Source organism: Choristoneura fumiferana, chromosome 15 (assembly GCF_025370935.1).
Source record: "Choristoneura fumiferana chromosome 15, NRCan_CFum_1, whole genome shotgun sequence".
Lineage (NCBI taxonomy): Eukaryota > Metazoa > Arthropoda > Insecta > Lepidoptera > Tortricidae > Choristoneura > Choristoneura fumiferana.
The window spans coordinates 14684267-14703657 of NC_133486.1; the positions used below are offsets into that span (position 1 = coordinate 14684267).

Genomic DNA, 19391 nt, shown 5'->3' on the forward strand with positions numbered 1-19391 from the left:
ACCTATATTTTCACTGCACGCCGTGGTTAATGGAGTCTCATCGATTGGTTAAGCGTTAGTTAAGCTTGCCTTGTGCGGCACGTGGCTAGTAAAGTAACGTGACTAGTCAATAAAAAGTCTTGGAGGCAGTGAAAAAGTTTGAAGTTACTCGTAGAGTAGATTAGAACATTGTTGCTTCCATAGCATCAACAGTGATATTCCAGATAGGATTTAATACTTATTATGCACTAAGTACTAGCTTTTGCCGGCGGCTTCGCCTTGGGAACTTTCCTCGGGAACTGTCCATTTTTTCATAATAAAGTAGCCTATGTTACTTTCCGGCCCATAAACTATCTTTATGCCAAAAATCACGTCGATCTGTCGCTCCGTTTCGACGTGAAAGACGGACAAAACATACAAACACACACACACACACACACACACACACACACACACACACACACACACACACACACACACACACACACACACACACACACTTTCGCATTTATATTATGGAGGTCATACCTGCATAATAACATGATGTAAGTATATACAATAACGTTGAGAGTATGGTGAGCAAAACTTTGATCAAAAATATCTACGACTCTATTGTTAACGGCGTAGAAGCGTGTTCAAATATTTTTGATCAAATTTTTGCTCACAAGTTTATGAACTCGAATATACAGGAAGCTGTTGTCACCTAGCGTGAAATAGTGGAAATATAATTGAAAGCTGGCTACAAAAAAAATATAACCATCCTGATAGATATCTCTAAAATTGTAAAATTCATTGTAAAATTAAATCTATGTAAAATCAATTAGGATCAACATCGATTGATACTCGAATTCATCATCATCATCATCATCATCCCAGCCTTTAAACGTCCCACTGCTGGGCACAGGCCTCCTCTGAGAAGGAAGGGCCGTAGTTCTCACGCGAGCCCATTGAATTGTATTGTAGTGTATTGTAAAACTCTTTATTGTACATAACAAACACATGATAATAACAGAACACAGGATAATAAGATGTACAAAGGCGAACTGCTTCGCAGGTTGTGCAGGTTACCTCACGATGTTTTCCTTCACCGTAAAGCTCGTGGTAAATTTTGCACATGAATTCCTAAAAACTATGAGGTGCGAGCCGGGGCCCTCCCACGATCCTTTACTTAAGATGCCATAGGTCAAACCTAGAGGCCACCATGGCTCCATGGAATCATCAAACTCAAAGACAGCGAAATTGTGTGACTTGTGCTCATTTGAACTTATTTATGATCAGCGTGTCTCGGTTAATACACAATTTTCTTTTGTAAGCTTTAATAATACACACGTACAGTCAACTACTTGAACTGCTACAGTGGAGCGTGCAAAAATATCTGACACGTCCTACCGACCCTACAAATATCTGACACGTCCTACCGACCCTACAAATATCTGAAACGTCCTACCGACCCTACAAATATCTGACACGTCCTACCGATCCTACAAATATCTGACACGTCCTACCGACCCTACAAATATTTGAAACGTCCTACCGACCCTATAAATATCTGCAACGTCCTACCAGCCCTAGAAATAGAGTCGTAGCAGATATTTATGCAGGTTTTGTTGTGTCAGATATTGCAGCTGTTGACTGTGCCTACATCACTCTAATTAATTACAGGTATAATCTTTTACTATACTTGGCTTACTTATCCCTTTTCACGGAAATTGGTATAAGTGTCGGCGGCCGATCGTAAAGTCCGTCAGATCACGAAATTCCTAGGCATATCGTGAAATGGAGCCATTTCATGAATTGGCTAAGGGACATCCGCCATATCGTTCAAAACTCACCGTTTAACGATTTGCCTAGTGACGTTTAGACAGATCATGAAATAACTAGGCATGTCATGAGACGCCGCCATTTCATGATTTGGCCAGCTTAGGCATATCCTGAAGTTCCTAGGCATATCATGAAACGCCGCCATATCGGTTCTGGCACTTCGCCGGCCGCTGCCGCGGCACGCTCGCTTCGTTGTAGTTTCAATTTATCTCGCTTCGCTCTTCGTACCTAAATTTTCTATTTTTTGGTGCTATTTCATGATATGCCTAGGAATTTCGTGATCTAGCGGATTTTACGATTGGCCGCCGATATAAGTATTTCAAAAAGCAATAGAAAATCGCAAACCAATACACAATACACCAAAATAGCTACGTCATTCGTACGTCACAGAAATTCTAAGTACAATACAATTTACAGCAGGTAGCTTTCTTGCGTGACACATGCATGCCAACATAAACAAATTAACTTTAATTGACTCAACTTTTCTATGAAAAACACATATACACCGTGTTTTTCTTGATTTCCGTTAACTTTGGCTGACGGATCAGTTCATTGGTATACTTAGTAACTTTATGGTCTTTTTTTTTTGAAGCCGTGGTGGCCGAGTGGTTCGTCCTATGGCCTCTCAAGCAGAGAATCGTGGGTTCAAACCCCGGCTCGCACCTCTGAGTTTTTCGAAATTCATGTGCGAAATTACATTTGAAATATACGGCGAGCTTTACAGTGAAGGAAAACATCGTGAGGAAACCTGCACAAAACTGCGAACCAATTCAATAGTGTTGTGAAATTCCCAATCCGCACTGGGCCTGCCTGGGAACTACGGCCCAAGCCCTCTCATTCCGAGAGGAGGCCTGTGCCCAGCAGTGGGTGATTTTTTTTAGGTGAAATAAAACATGTACACCGTAAAGCTCGTGGTAAATTTCGAAACTCAGAATTCTTATCCTGGGCTTGAACCCACGATCCTCTGCTGCCATTTTTGAACATATGCACAAGTTAAGCATAATAAAAGCTTGTAAGTTCAGCTACAGTCACGAAAAACCGTAACGCGTTCCTACATGGAACCATTCCACAGTCAGTTCTAGGAGTTTCTTGGCAGATTGATATGCCATTATGTTCCTGGCAGCTCCATATACGAATACAAGCATAGCTTAGGCATTAATACTCGTATATCTGCTTAAACACGACAGTCAGACCAACTTATTTGGAGAGGGGCCAAATACGTCACAACATTGCCTGTCTACGTCAATATTATGTTTTTTGGGAAACGCATTATATTACGGAGAATAGTCTATAAGTTTTGATGTGCAGTGCCTTTTTAATTAAATCATCCTGGGAGGGTCCTTTTGAGAAGAGAGCAGCGTGTGTTAAGAATGTCTTTGGATGTAATACCTCGTTGATAGTGTGCAGTCAATACAATAAATATGTGTACGTTACCAAGACGTCATAAATATCTTTTATTTTACTAACCATAAGGATGATGATATGGCTGTATAGATTGCCCTCGACTGTATAGGTAGAGTCATTCACGATGACGCGTGCCGTGATTATATTACTGTCATTAATGTCTAATTTAAATTGCGATAAATCACGCGTCTTTGTCAATGGTATTCACTACACTAGGTATATACAATTACACATTACCGACTGCGCCAATAGATGTTAATTAATATGGTCTTCATTAGTTTCTTTAACATACCTAATATTTCATAGTTTACAATAAGTTTTTAGGACGATGGGCTAGGTCAAAGTTGAGAGGGTGAGCAGTGTTGCCAACAAACAACACTTAGGTACTTACTTTTTTAATTACGTTTCATTACGGTCTTTGCCATATACGTCATGACTGTCATATTAAAATTTAAGGTAACTCTATGGGATTCCAGTTGTGACAGTGCCATGCTATTTATGAATTAACGATTTGTCTACTACTTTAAACTTCTAAACTCATAATTTCAACTTGGCAGTAGCGCTTCGCCGTTTTTAGAAGAGAATCAAACTAACAAAAAATGGCCGATATGAAACTATCTAAATAGTATAGGTATGCAACCTAGCTAAAACATTTAAGTATGCTGCATTCGCAACTTTTAGATCTGTGTACAATAAAAAAGGGATCAAAAACATACGTACACAACCGGCTTTAATTTATAGCTTAGGTATTCGATTCTACTATCAATTGTGAACAAATTACTTTTAGGTTTTCAGTTATACTTATAGTTTAAAGCAGTTTAAATAAAAACTACATTGCTTATTGAAAATTAAATGCGCCATTGTTTTACTAAGACCACAAAAATCTTATCTGTGGGAATCTTACTGTACCTACCTACTAGCTATAGGTACGCCTTTCATGTAATAAGTGCTATTTTCCCATGACACATCACCTGCTCACACTGAGCTAACCTGAACGTTTAGTTATCATTGCAATGGCAATTTCGACTCTCTCATTGAACTAATTAGTTCTATCTAGCAAAACGTCTTATTGATAATTTTTAGATTAAATAAAAGTCAGTCATATAAAAGTACATGCTAAATGTAGCGACGAAACATGTTGAACGTGCGTAGTTAGGTAAGTACTATTAGGTCGACTCAAGATTTGAAGTACCTACCCATTCAGTTTTAACGTTGAATTTATGTTTTTTAAATTAGTTTTTGAACTGTTCACATCATTCAGGTGAAGAGTATTTTTCTTATTAGTTAGTTTAATGCGAAAATAAGGAAGACTAAGGAGAAAGAGGGTCTTGGTATCGAAATGCAGGCCACGTACGAGCGTTCTTGAAACGTTGAGCCGCAAAAAATCGATGTTTCCTCCAAGATAATGTTTCGCAGAATTCCGTGTTTTCAAACATTGATATTTCACTGTGTTAATGCTAAGTTTTAGTACAAAATCGGTCTTCTCACCTGCCTTATTCGAAACTCCTTCGCAAAAAAATATTACGTAACCCACTATTAGAGTAAAGTTCAACTGATAATAGTCTTTGATCACAGCACTTCAAGTCTTCTAGAATGAGAACTAGTGGTTTTAACACATTCACTGTCACTGGTGTAAGGAAAACAGGAAATAAATGAAAATAAAATGGAGACGCACTTCGTATGTATTGGGGTTAGTATGAGGGAGCAGTGCGCAGGCGTGAAACCTCCCCTTGTTTTGTGATCAAACCCTTATTTAGGGGACCTAATTACAATCTATATCTTTCTTATCTTGTTTTGTTTTGATGTGTTTTCTTGCAAAAGTTGTGCGTGTTATAAATGAATACCGTAAGAATTTTTACTTAGTTTTTGTGTTATTTTAAACATTTAATATATTAATAGCTGTTTTTTGCTATGGCAATGTTGATTCGATAAGAACGAAGGATGGTGTAAATTTCTTAGCGGATATAAATATTTACTGCAAATTTGAGACCACAACACAATTACAATATCTACGAACGTTGAGTCAAAAAAGCTTCTTAGATCAAGCAAATAAATTAAATGTTTCATGAGGAAATAAGTTTTATTTTTCGTGTTTGGAATTCGATGCCGTTTGATAGATAACCGTCAGCGACATCTAGTGGTGGAGTATACTTCTCTAAAGCCCAGTTTAGACTTGCAAGAAGTGTAAGATTAAAGAAGAAAATCGTGAAGTTGCATTACACTGCGGCTCTCGATTGACCATTTCAATCTCGTTGGCTTTCCGGCCTCGCAAATATTATTTGAAAGACTGATAGATAGTTGCTTGCCTACATTGTTTTCTCGTTTGTCGTTTACGTAACGGTAATTGTCACGAATAAATGTTTTTTTCTTTCTTTGTTTGATAGGCTCGTGTTTGAAAGATCCCTGCTGTACCGCCCCCAGAAAAACAACGGCCCAGGAAGCTGGTCCACATTTTTGTTGTGCGTGGAAAAAAGTTAAATTAAATATTTAATGTAACATGAACGATATTTCTTGCAAGTCATAAACTCTTAATAAGATAAGATAAGATAAGATAAGGTAATTTATTCAATAATTTGCAGAACAAAATAACAATAAATACAATGTTTTACAAAATTCTATGTAACACGTTATCCTGCACTAGAGTTACTAGAAAACTCTGTATCGCTGTTAATGCATTGAAATACATAGTACCTAAATGACGACTGGACCGGACCCGATGGCCAAGTGGTTAGAGCACCTGACTACGAAGCTTGAGGTCCCGGGTTCGATTCCCGGCCGGGGCAGATATTTGTATGAATAATACGAATGTTTGTTCTCGGGTCTTGGATGTTTAATATGTATATAAGTATGTATTTATCTGTATAAGTATGTTTATCCGTTGCCTAGTATCCATAGTACAAGCTTTGCTTAGTTTGGGTCTAGGTCAATGAGGGCTATCGCGTATGAATTCGCCGCTAGAGGCGCTAGTGTAGCGTGAGGTCTCCGAAATGTCAAATCTCATAGTTTTTGGGTGAGCTACGCGGGTTTATTTATAATTAGAATAATTTTGTGAATATTTTGCAATATCTGAGATTAATTATGGCAAATATGCGTTCCGGGGCAATGAATGTCTGTGTTTTGACACAGTTTTGACTTTCGGAAACCTTTGTCCTCCCTTTTTTCCGAACAAAACGGGGACTATGCAACACTGTGGCATGCTCGATATTTTTATGGTACGGCTTTAAGGTGTATTAAATATGATTTTAATCTAAACTTTGTTTTCACGCCCGTAATAACAGACTTTGAAAGCCATACTTAAAAACCTCACGCAACAGTGCGCCATCTAGTGAGACAAAAAACGATAGCCCTCATTGGTGTCAAGTGTCCCATGATATTTACTTATTTAATGAGCAATGAGGTTAAATAAATGAGCCAATCGCAAGCAAGACTGAAACGTCAAACGACCTCACGACACTAACGCCATCTAGCGATATCTCGCCTATCGAAAATCCCTCATTACGTGATTCTTGTGGGAATGTACATTTATTAATTTAAAAAGCCGTGGTGCCCTGGTCTGGTGGTTTGACCTTATGGCCGGTCGCGGTATCGCGGTTCAAACCCGGGATCGCAGCTTTTTTTTAAATTGTGAAATTACCACGAGCTTTACGAAAAAGGAAATCATCGTAAGGAAACCTGCACGAACTTGCAAAGCAGTTGTGGTGTTGTGTATGTACATCACATCAGAATCAGTTACACCCATCAAAAAAGTGGCCAGGGATACTTTTTAACCCCCGACGCAAAAAGAGGCGAGTTATAAGTTTGACTGCTATGTGTGTCTGTCTGTGGCACCGTAGCTCTTAAACGGGTGGACCGATTTGAATGCGGTTTCTTTTATTTGAAAGCAGGTTACCGATGGTTCTTAGATATGTTTCACCAAAAGCGGTTTAGTCATTTTGAGATATTAAACTTACTTACAAAATGGAATTTGTAGAGACAGCAATATCTCCAAGGCCGTGGACAGGCAAATAGTAGACGAATAGGAGTACTTTTACTCAACTAATTCTTCATCCTTTACGACTATCATCATCATCATCCCAGCCTATATACGTCCCACTGCAGGGCACAGGCCTCCTCTCGGAATGAGAGGGCTTGGGCAGTAGTTCCCACGCGGGCCCAGTGCGGATTGGGAACTTCACACACACCGTTGAATTGCTTCGCAGGTTTGTTGTGCAGGTTTCCTCACGATGTTTTCCTTCACCGTAAAGCTCGTGGTAAATTTCAAATGTAATTCCGCACATGAATTTCGAAAAACTCAGAGGTGCGAGCCGGGGTTTGAACCCACGATCCTCTGCTTGAGAGGCCATAGGTCAAACCACTCGACTTTACGACTATGCTATAAGTATTTTATTTAGAATTACGCTGTTAAGCCAACGACACATTTTCAGTGACTTACGCAGATTTAACTCTGTATCTCAAAAACTTCTAAACTGATTTCGATGACATTTACACTGTTCCCTAAGTTGGTCTATCTGTGGTCAAACTAAAAAATACTTATGCAATCCGACTTATAATATACACTGGTCAAATTTGGCACACGTGTTTACTCGAAAAGCTGGTATAGACTAACCCCTTATTCATAAACTTAACAAGCCTATGTTAACTAACAAATGCTTTGTCCCTTTCTAACAAATACAAATGTCGAAGTGACAGATAAGGACAAACGAATTTTAGCGGCATTTTAACTAAAATAGGTTTGATTGTCGTTTATGAATAAGGGGGTTACTTATTATTATCCAAAAACAGTGCAACTCTTCTGGGTGTCGAATTGATAACCTCCTTTTTTTGAAGTCAGTTAAGAATGTGACGCTTTTGACTTAAACTACTGTTTCTAAATTTCAATTCTAAATTAAAATACATGTTAGGCTTTATATTAAAAAATATTTCTCAAAGGAATATACTCCAATAAAAAAAACTTTATTAGGAATAAAATTTGTATTTCACAGTTCAGAAATGTTTAATACACAATAGTATTTTTTAATAAAATAGAACTATTCGCTATTTCATTGCAATAACACTCAAAAATACATTGTCATAACAACGTTAGATAAATTTCTAGTATGAATAACATTAATTTGCTGATGCAATCTAAGCTAAGTATATACTATGTTAATATTATGTAGCGCGGTCGTGTCGCCTGCATCCACTACGGACTCTGTGGATAATAAAAAAAAACATTTAAATACGGCCTGGATCACAAGAAAGGGGTTCTCACAAGATAGCGGCTCTCATAAGAAAAGGGCTCTTACAAAAGAGGTGCCCCCACAAATAGGGGCCTTTACAAAAAAGATTTAAGAAATATGGAAATTTCGTCGAGACAGCAATTTTTCCACTTTTAGGATTCCGTACTTTAATAAGAAAAACAGACCCCTTTGTTGTTCCTCTCTGTCAAGACACTTTTTCTGAGGAACACGTGGAGGTATCAAGCTGAATTTAATAACAAATACTCAGGTCTGCTAACCCTTTACGCAGTAAAAAGTCAATGTCAATGCAATCAAAATATACAGTCATTAAACAAGTGTTTGTCATAACCGAAAAACCAATAGAATTATTCCGGTTGTCCTAGAAATTTGGTCTTATAATAGCACAACCAATAAGAACTCATCTAAAAAAATTCACAAAATTCATTGTATATTTACCTTGCAACTAGCACCATTTATTTGGTCATGCCCTGTTTGGCGCGCCGCTCCCACTCGGCCCTCATCTGCAGTATCCCTTTGAACTGTGGCGACGCGTCCGCCTCACCTCCCGCCCCCTCGTCCCTCTCTTTCTCCTCTTTATCCCCCTTCTCTATCACAGCACTCTCACGTTTCTCTTTCTCAACAGACAAGTGTCTTACATCATCATCCTTCCTTTGCCAAGGCCGTTTCGTTAGAGTGTCAGCTTTGTAAGCTAAAGCTTCTGATTTGGTTATGTTTTTGATGTCCTCTCTGTCATTAGAAGGGTCTGGGAATGTTCTATTTCTTAGTCGTTTTTCAGGTGTAGAGTCTGATACTTCTTTCTTGTATTTGTTTGCTTCGCTTCTATACACTGGAGCGCTTTCCCTTTTGGGGTTGGCCACGCTGTTGATACTAACGCTTCGTTGATAGTGTGGTACACCAAACTGACTGACGCGAGCAGCGATATCTATTATCCTGTTCTCTTCAGTTTTAGACGCTGTGTCGTCGTTCTCTTTATCGCTGTCCCTGGATTTGATGGATGCATTAAACTCGTTTTTGAGCAGTTTGGATCTGGTAGCGCTGTTATCGACTAACTCGTCTTTGAAGCTATTCGCTTCGGCAATCTCTTGGGCAAGAGTTTCGGCTTCGCAATCTTTAAGTTTGAGAGAGCGCCGGGCGAAAACTTTCATGAGTTCTGGTTCGTCGTCGTTGCGTCTCTCACTGCGGAGTTCCTTCGATAACATTACTGGTTTCTTACGATAAACGACGGCTTCTTCGTTTCTATCTGGAGTTCTGATATCGTTGCTGTCTGTACTCTGAATCGAGCTCTTGCTTCCGAAGCTCGAATGTGATTTGCGGTCCATGGATATGTTGTCATAAATTCTTTCAGTGCTTCCATCTGTGCTCAATGAATTAGTTCTTGGTTTCTCTGGTCTGTCTTGTAGTTCTACGCTTGTTGCTTTCCGTTTGAAAAATGCTTTGGGAGTTGAAGGACTTTGTGGTGTGAGAGGTGGCTGTGATGCAGACTTCTTAGCAACAACAGGAGAACTCTTAACATCGACTTGAGTATTTTCACTCAAACTTTCAATTTTACCCACGGTAACTGCCTCTTTTCTTATCTGGATATTCTGAAATTTACTTTCGGTCACTTCAAACGTTTCAATGTCATTTTCGGCTTGCGGACTATCAATTTTCTTTGGCGTTATGTTAGCCGTCAGCACCACATTAGTTGTTGGCTTGGCATCAACTCTATTAAGCTGTATTTTTAAAAATTCTGGCACTCCAGGCTTAACTGTCCCCGACTGTTGTATTTTTTCGTCGCTTTTAGTTATCTTCGGAGCATCATTCCGAACAGGGGGCGTTTGTTCTTTGTTGATCATAGTAACTGATACATAGTTTTCTGCTTCTTGCTTTTCCTTTTGGATCATGTTATGACTGATCTTTCCGCCTTGACTTAAAGCACTCTCTACTGAAATAGTTTTCCTCCTATCCTCTACCTGCTTCTCAGGACTACTCTTAACACTATCTAAAGAACTAGACTTGAGTATTGGTGCCATAATCGGCTTTGGCGAACTTATTATATCATCGATTTTAGCTTCTATCTGCGAAATATCACTATCGCGCTTATGGCTGTCCATAGTGATCTGGATGCTACTCGAGAAGAGCTTTTTGTCTTCGTGGATGTCAGTTTTGAGGCTGTCCAGGTAGCTACTATCGGTGCTCGGTAGGCTGTCGTAGTTAGCTTCAGCAGTTCCATGCATGATGTTATAGTTCCGCGCTGACACTCTTTTGGAATAATCGTGTCGGTCGCTGACGTTCCTCCTATAGTTGACCTCCCAACTCTCGAGCAGCGGCTCAGAAATGCCAACGATAGCCGGCAGACTCGGCAGCTGGCTCTCCTGAGAGCTGATCGAGGGCGATTCCGAAGCGTAACGGAAGCTGTGCGACTTGCCGATGCTGCTTCTAGTCTCCACGTACTCGTCACCGAGCGATCGGATTCCTGAGTTCACGTAGGCCTCTTCAGTCTTAGAGGCGCGGTGAGCCTTCTCGCGTTTCTCGATCTGCTTATCGCGGAGCTCGCAGACATGGTCGGAAGATCGGTGTAAATGCTTCACGTTTTCGGAACTCTGGTGCAGGTGCTTGGGAGGGGACGCTGACGCCGACATCACGACGCTGTGGTTGAAGTAGGGAATGTTCTTGGGCATGCTGCCGCTGTGGAACATGTAGTCGCTGTGGACGCTCTTCATGCGGACCGCTCTGATCGGCGGCTCCTCGTCTGAGACCACTAGAGTGGGCGACAAGCTCTCTTCTTGAGCCAAACTAGCCAGCTCGTTGTTAATAAATGCTTTGGATGAGAACGGTTCGACTAGTCTCTGGACAGACGCTGGCCGTTTGGACTTGTCGTGGTGCAAGCTGAAAGATTCCCTTTTATCTTCGACGGTCTCTTTGGAAGACGTCCGCTTCGAGCGCTCCATTTTTTCATTGACCTCGTCGCGCCTGCTGAAGCGATTTTTCATTTCAAGATTCAACATTTTGTCGGTTTCTTCGGCGATTTTGAGATCAGTTATGCTGTATTCTACGCCCGGAACTTTGGCGGCACTGTACACGTCTTTGTACACGCCCTCTTGCACGTAGGCGCCTTTATTATCGAGCCGCTTGTGCATCTGGTTGGCAAATGCTTTCTGTGCAGCGGACTTGTGCACATGGGTGCGTTCCGCAGGCACAGGCTTCTGCCCTAGTCCGTGATCGACGTAAACGAATCCGCTCCTCTCTGTGTCCATTACTTTATACTGCGGCGTTGACTTTTCCGTCTTAGACTTTTTAGTGTCCTGACTGTCCCCGTCCGTCTGATCTTTCTTCGACTTCTTCCCGCTTTTCCTCAAAAGCAGCCGACTGAAGAACGATTCCTCCTTCTTAGAGGACCGAATGACTTCGTTTTCGATTTTTTTCTCCGATTTAGACTTCTTTTCGTGGCAAGATTCCTCGGCGTATTTATTGTCTACTCGATATTTGGACATACGTTCTTCGGAGTGATGGGTGTTGAATTGGCTTTCGCTGGTGGTGACGTGTGATTGTGGTGAGCCTTCCCGGAGAGATTGGCCCTGGGAACTGGATTTGCTTCTTTTTATTGAGGAGCGTGGGGTACTTTGTTCGGCTATGCTGAGTTTGGCGGGTGATTGGCCTATCATTTGGCTGAGAGCGAGTCCGGGAGGCAATGAGGAGGACTTGAGGCGGGTGTCGCTAGGGGTCTCCAATACTCTGTGGAGCTCCCGGTTCAACTGCTGGTGATGCTCTTTCATGACGTGATGCTTCGTAGTGGTCGATGAAGAGAATGATTCTGGAAATTAAAAGAAAATAGTTAAAACAACGAAAATAGGTCGTCCAAGAGGTCAGGTAGAAAGAGACTGTTAATTTATTGAGCGTACCAGTAACTACTTCTGAGGTCTTGTGGGTGACGTCAGGAGTAGTGCTTCGTATCATTTCTTCGTTCAGTTCTGGCGTGATTGGCAAGGCTGACGCGGCAATCTGAAACAACAAAGATTTTGATAAACATTCTTTTTAATACAAGTTTTTTTGCTGGTTGTATTTTTTGTTAACTGTACTAGCATTGTCAACTAAGCTACACGTGACTGTATACAACAACAACAAAGCCTGACTGTGAGGGCTCGTGCCGTCGATCACGCGGACTCAGTGGGAAATAGATGTAACTAAAAGGTACGCGATTCTGTTTCTTTGACTATACAAACATGTTTTTTTCCTGGCTTTTGAATTTACACGGAATATTCAGATTTAGTAATGTTGCTAATGCGTTGGTATGCTTACAGGATTATTTTTCTTCCGCCTGGGGGCGCCATGTGTCCGCCGCGGCCGCACTGCCATCTTGTGTCGGGCGGCGGAGTGTGACAACGGCGCGACGCCCAACGCTGGCTCCGAGAAGTCTGGAATAGATCATAGATGGCGTTAGTAGTAGCGTTAGAGTTGGGTACTGCCTTTTCGCAGAATTATTGTTTGCCAACTAAGCATACATTTTCTCCAAAACCAAAAATTTTTTTCGGTGTATTTTCTTATGCTTTTATAGAACACGGTAGGTAGGTTAGGTTTGTTTTGTGAAAGTTCCTAAAAAAATATAGTTTCGGAGAAAATCCTGAGTTGGCAAATGAAACGTTTGGGAAACGTGACTTGGAAAAAGCCAGAGAACCTTTAGAGTAGAAAGAAAGATTACCTTTCGTATGTTTGGCCCGGATAAGTCCAAAATGTAAGGCTATCTTTTCCCAATCAGTGCTATCACTTACTGTAATCAGAATGGTCGCTCCTGTTGGAGTGGTCGTGCGAGTGGTGGTGGCCACTGCTGCTGTCCTCCTCCATCTCCGAGGAACCCACGCTGAGGAGCGAGCCATCGCTGCAGGACGACTGCGATATGCCCGCATGGTGCCGCTGTGGACAACAACAGATACAATTAATCATCATTATCATCTTCATCCCAGAGGTCTATGGAGAGGGCTATGCTTGGGTTTTCTCTGCGGGACAGAATCAGAAATGACTATATCCGCAGTAGCACTAAGGTTACCGACAAAGCCCGAAGAATTGCGAAACTGAAGTGGCAGTGGGCGGGGCACATTGCTCGCAGGACTGATGGCCGATGGGGTCAGAAGGTTCTCGAATGGCGTCCGCGGACCGGGAGACGAGCTGTCGGTAGGCCTCCAACGCAGCAGCGGTCAATGCAACGCGGTAGGATCGCGGTGGATGCGGAAAGCACAAGACTGGTCTAAGTGGAGAGCCTTGGGGGAGGCCTATGTCCAGCAGTGGACGTCTTTTGGCTGACATGATGATGATGATGATCATCTTCATCAGCCGGAAGACCCCCGCTGTTGGACATCTCCCCCACAGACCTCCAGTTGCTTCGGTTGCATCCACCGTGAACTCGAAGCTGTAACCAGTTGAATTCGATCTTGAATCTGCACCTAAGAGTTATCAACAACTATAAGTTTAATTCTCTGTGTCTTAATCATGATATGTAGGTGCATTTCCTTATAGGTCAGGGGATGCTGCCCTTGCACGCACCTTCCGGCACCCATGTCTTTAACCGTCCGGAAGGAGTAGTAGTTTTTGGGCCGGTGCATCATGGGTAATAAGTAAAATCATTAAAAACTTAAGACTTTTTAATTTAATTTTGCTAGCATTTTTAGCATTTTTCATGCATGCATCACGTCCTCTAATAAATAACCTTGCATTGAATTTACGTCCTCTAGTAATGACAGTAGATTTCTTATACAATTGCATCGTAAGTTATAAAACAGGGGCAATACCGGATACGATACATGAATGCGTCCTCATGGAAAGAAGCCATTCAGGCGGAACGCGTTTACATCATTGCTGGTCGTAAGAGCTTGTAGTGAATGTTATTGAATGAATGAGGTTACTGTGATAAGGCCTTTGTTATCTAAAGAATTTGTATATAGTGAAGCTGCATATTTTGCGAGGGACCTATTGTCAGATCAGTTGCAATACCTCGACAAGTTCGTATGTCGCTCGGTAGAGCCCAGTTGCAGTCAAGATTTGCCGCACTTATCAAAAAAAGTCTTGATGGAGGCAGCAGAGGCTCCCTGCGACAGGGTTCTACGAAGTGTTCCATACGAATCTCTCAAGGTATAGCACTTTACTCACTAATCTTAGCGCTAAGAGGTGTTCAGTAAAATAACAGAGTAGATTATTTTAATAAACTTGTTTATTATGGAACAAACAATTTTACAATATAATACGATGAGCCTGCATTGCAAAGCTTTATGTACAACTAGTGTTGCCAGGCGAACAACTACAGAGAAGAAAAAGAAATTGAACTAAAGGTAAAGCATTAATGTCAGAAAAGACATTCTATTTTGGCCGTCTAGGACTTCAATGCACCACTGTGCCACTGGTATTCCGAGTATTGAACAGCGGTGAGATTTTACCATCAGGTGAACGACTTCTTCGTTTTTCTTCTTGTCTCATTAACAAAAAATCGCGAGTTATTTTATTTTATTATCTAATTACTTTCTCTTAATCTGGTTGTGATCTGTTTTCTTGTTATTTCTTCACACGAAAGCGAATTATACTTAGATTTACTGATGATGATATTGGAAAGCCTCCTTTTACGGATATAAAACTTAGCGAAGCGCATAACACGAAGATGGGGAAATTGCGATCCTTGGGCTTAAACCAAACCGTGATTGACTGAGTCTTCTAACTAGTGTTTCATACAATTAATCTATTGCCGCTGTGTCATAAGCAGGTGGCAATCGGCTCAGGCTCAGCATAAGCTGCGAGCAAAGGAAACTTGCAGCGCTGATTTTCAGCCTGCGCCCTTAAAAACAGGCACGCGAAAATGTTAAAATATGTCTTAATATACGGCCCTCCGCCGTATCTCCGCCTCGGTCGTTGGGGCCGAAAAGTTCTCGAGTGGAGACCGCGGATTGGCAAGCGCAGAGTAGGACGTCCACCAACGAGATGGACGGATGATCTGATTAAAGCCGCTGGTTCACGGTGGATGCAGGCCGCTGCCAACCGAAGCGACTGGAGGTCTATGGCGGAGGTCTATGTCCAACAGTGGACGTCCTGCGGCTGAGATGATGATGATGATACAGCCCTCTTCCTAACCTATTACTCGAATCATCCCTGTGCACCTCATAATAGCGGCATCGCCGAAAGACATCAACGAAACCGACTAACAGGCAGTTAGCTACCAGAAAATTGGATGGTGATTGGTTCCACGTATTTACCAGTCCAATACGGATATAAATCTGCTAATTCAAAGTCTATAATTGGAAAGCAAATAAGCAATTATTGTTTCGAATTAGAAACCGATTGGACTCATTTTCTTTTGATCGAAGGAAGCGGTTCCTGAAATTGGTTTGAACCGTTTAATGAAAACATGGGTTTTGCAATACAATTGAAACGAAATAGCATCACTACGTGTCTTAAATAACGTGCTAGTTAGGTAATTACTGACGCGATGTCATCAGAAGTTTACGATGTAGAGGAAATAGATTTATGAGAGTTCAGCTTTGTATGCACGTTTCAAAAAATATTTATAAAACGCATGCTTAGAACACCTGGATGCCACACGCCTCATTATAAAGACCCGCCTGAGACCTACTACACTTACTCATACATATAATGATAGTGGCCAAAATAGCGAATTATGTTCACTCCCGCTTCTTAGAAAGAACATCTTTACCGGCCACAAGTTCAACTGTTTCACCCTGTAAAGTTGTAAAAGCCAAGAATGATTCTAACCTTCCACTCTTTTAAGAGCGGTTCGAAGTTGAAGGTGACTAAACAAAAATCTACTGTTTTCTCGTGTAGACGAGAAAATCACATGAGTATTTAAAGACAAAGTTTAGTACCTACTAAATAATGATTTAGTAGTAACTAATTTTCCCTTTGAACAGTCTCGATGATAGAAGGCCAAGTATAACCAATAACAAACCTTTATTCTGGCACTGATATGCCTCCTCCTGGGCGGCCTCTTCACAGCCACATCCTCCGTGGTTTTGGTCACGTATAACATCATTTTGACAGTTTTAGGTTCAGTCACAGCATTGTATATATCACAGTTTTTATTGCACTTTTGATTTTGTTTTAACTTATAATTAAATTTCTAACTTATCATTCGTTGTTGGCTTTTAAGGACGATTCTGCACACAAAAATAACTAAAAATATTGCTAAATTGTTCTCGGAATATTCTACGCGCAAGCCGATACATATTCCTTAAGGAAAGGAAAGTCTGATGGATATTGCAAAAATAACGCTGCCTGTAGTTGCCTTATTTTGTCTCTTAATTGGATTCTTTATATCTGTTTTTTTTATGAGGATAATAGCAGTGCCTATCATTCTACGTATTTTCCAGTCAAAATGGAATGCATATTGTAATATATTCTAAAGATTACATCGGTCACCAGATGCCCGCATGCAAGATGATTGGGATCGATAACGTCAGATATATTGAACATCTCACGACGGTCTCGTTTTCGTGAAACAGTTTTCGTGATATGGTTGTTTCGTGATAAAGTCATTCGTGATAAAGTTGTTTCGTGATAAAGTCATTCGTGAAATAGTTTTCGTGAAAAAGTTTTTCGTGATTAAGTACTGACACGCGCAACTCTAAGCTGTGTACCTTCGTCCCGCGGGATCTTTACATTTTCCCGGAATAAAAAATTATCTAATGTCGATCAGAGGCAATGTAGCTTCTTATAAGTCAAAGAATCCTTAAAATCGAGTCAGTAATTCCAACCTCCCGTACCACAAAAGTTAGAAGTGTTACAATTACAGCCAATTGTCACTTTTTATATGAGAAAGTTAACAATTATGTAGATTTGTAACACTTGTATTTTAATGGTACAGGGGCCAGATATCAAACAAACAAACAAAAGGGTATCCCTTAAATAATTGATTGAATCAGGCGTTACTTTGCGGAGGTCCATATCAGTGAACTAAAAGAATTTCCTTGCTCACCCGCGACCTTACGATAGCTAAGAATCCCTTAATGTATGTTTATAAAAAGGTTGTATTTCCTCTAAATATATTGTTATGTAATTATGATTTGGGTGCATGGAGACTGGTTATAAATCAATTTTCAATATTGTATCAACAACTGATAACAAACTTGGTTATAGATATCAATGCCAAAGTCAGAGATAAGATATAAGCGATAACTCGTCTTAGGAGATGTATAATATGGCTAGTCTTATAGATCTAAACTAAGGGGTATTAATGGTCGTCACTCGAGCATTTTTCTCCTCCAACGATTATCTGTTCTTCAAGCAATATGGCCCGCTCCTTGCCACTCCAACTTGCTATTCTTCGAGCTATGTCGATGACTTTTTCCGATTTACTGTCATTTAGTGCAAATGGAAAATGGACAACTCGAAATTATACGTCAAAGCAGAAAAATGACAATTTGAAATACATCAACAATAAAATTGACCATCTTGAATATAGTCGAAAATTAATAACACCACACAAATCAAAGACAAATTAATTTACAACAAAAAAAAAAGACCACTTGTACATATTTACATTTTACGTACACTTAGAAATATGACGAATTGTAAATATGTCCCACCCGAAATCATTTGTTTTGGGCCTACATATCAAGTTATTACTTGATTTAGACAAGATTCATTTATTGCTTATTTCATTTTGCTCATACTTTATAATGGACAATATTCCAATTGTGTTTACTTAACTAATTTGCAACAAAAATAAATTTGGTCGTAAATATTTTGCAGCACAATTATTAGTTTGACAAAATTACTTTGGATGGTTTTTAGTTTTGGTCCAAATTCAAAAAGGTCAATTCAAGTGGCCGATTTCGCCTATTTATACCGAAGGAGTAAAGCTTTTTCGCTGCTGCGACACACTGTAAGAGCGAGTTCTCGCCGGAAGTGGCCAGCGATCAACTATTAATATATGTGCGTTTACTCACACAGGATCTTATATCTTTTGTTCGTTTCTTGAGCGAGAAAATAGTCGATAGCCAATCGATTCCTCGCCGGCGGTGAGACAACTGCCTAATTAAGTGCCCGACCAATCATAAAGCACATTTGTAATGTTAACGACTGTTTCTGTTGCCTTGAAAACTTTTACGGTTAGTTCGCAGTGCGAGCCAAATTAATGGGTAAATGATGCAAACCCTGCTCGTGAAATTCAAAAGTATATATTGTTGGTTAATTTAGAAACTTACGGAATAATTTTTGGAATGCAAAGGCATTTTATTTGACAATTAGTAGCGCAAATTTACCTCGCAATTTGGATCACGATTTGTTTTTTAACCGGTAAAAAATAATCTAAGCGCTGAACTAAACGAATTGCTTTGCTCACCTGCGACCTTATGATATTAGATAAGTTTATACAAGATATGCATCGTGTATGAACAAATCACATAAACCCATCTATTACCACCACACTACACTGACGCGTTTCGAATTCAACCAGAGCTCATCTTCAGAGCAACACAACCGTACACCATGCTACCAGATATTAGACCAAAAAAAGCAAAGACATTCCTTCCAGTTTATTGATATGGACATCCGCAAAGTAACGCCTGATTCGATAAATTCATCTAAGCGCTTGCAACAAAACATGGCAACAATGCAAAAACATGCGAAATTGGCCATTAAAATGTTCTTGTAGCTTCAGCAATACGCTCTATTGTATCCTTGGCGTTATAAAGTTTAGCTTGAATTAATCGCCATTAAATGTACTGTAAATTTGTCCCATATTGTAAAGGTGCGGCATTGCCCGATGTTTTGGCTCGTTGAAAAACTAAATGCGACAATCCACTGAAAATGGAACCTAATGGTTGGCGGTTACGCTATTTATATACGAACGTGTACAATAATGACGTAAGCGCCAGGCGTTAAAGTCCTTTTGGCTTTGGATTACTACAAATAGACATAATAATGATGTAATGTGAACTGTGGGTGTGCAAATGTAGTAATTTAGAGAGCTTC

General features: G+C 40.4%; 2 protein-coding genes across 5 annotated transcripts in view; both read right to left on the minus strand.

Annotated features, from left to right (window-relative positions):
- The window catches only part of LOC141435822 (protein Fe65 homolog), a 110683-nt gene extending 105775 nt beyond the window's left edge, over positions 1 to 4908 (minus strand). Inside the window, exon 1 of the mRNA XM_074098650.1 lies at positions 4693 to 4908. The gene's annotated coding sequence lies outside the window, so the exon portion shown is untranslated. The remainder of the gene's footprint in view (positions 1 to 4692) is intronic.
- Positions 4909 to 8156: 3248 nt separating this feature from the next.
- The window catches only part of LOC141435821 (uncharacterized), a 143794-nt gene continuing 132559 nt past the window's right edge, over positions 8157 to 19391 (minus strand). For 3 of the 4 annotated variants that reach the window (XM_074098645.1, XM_074098646.1, XM_074098647.1), the window contains 5 exons: positions 13193 to 13334; positions 12723 to 12838; positions 12326 to 12425; positions 8880 to 12237; positions 8157 to 8395 (listed from right to left, as the gene is read on the minus strand). In XM_074098645.1, coding sequence (XP_073954746.1) covers positions 8897 to 12237; positions 12326 to 12425; positions 12723 to 12838; positions 13193 to 13334 — 3699 coding nt within the window. In that variant the 3' untranslated portion in view covers positions 8157 to 8395; positions 8880 to 8896. Of the gene's footprint in view, positions 8396 to 8879; positions 12238 to 12325; positions 12426 to 12722; positions 12839 to 13192; positions 13335 to 16365; positions 16574 to 19391 lie in introns of all 4 variants that reach the window. The other variant, XM_074098648.1, reaches the window with a different exon arrangement.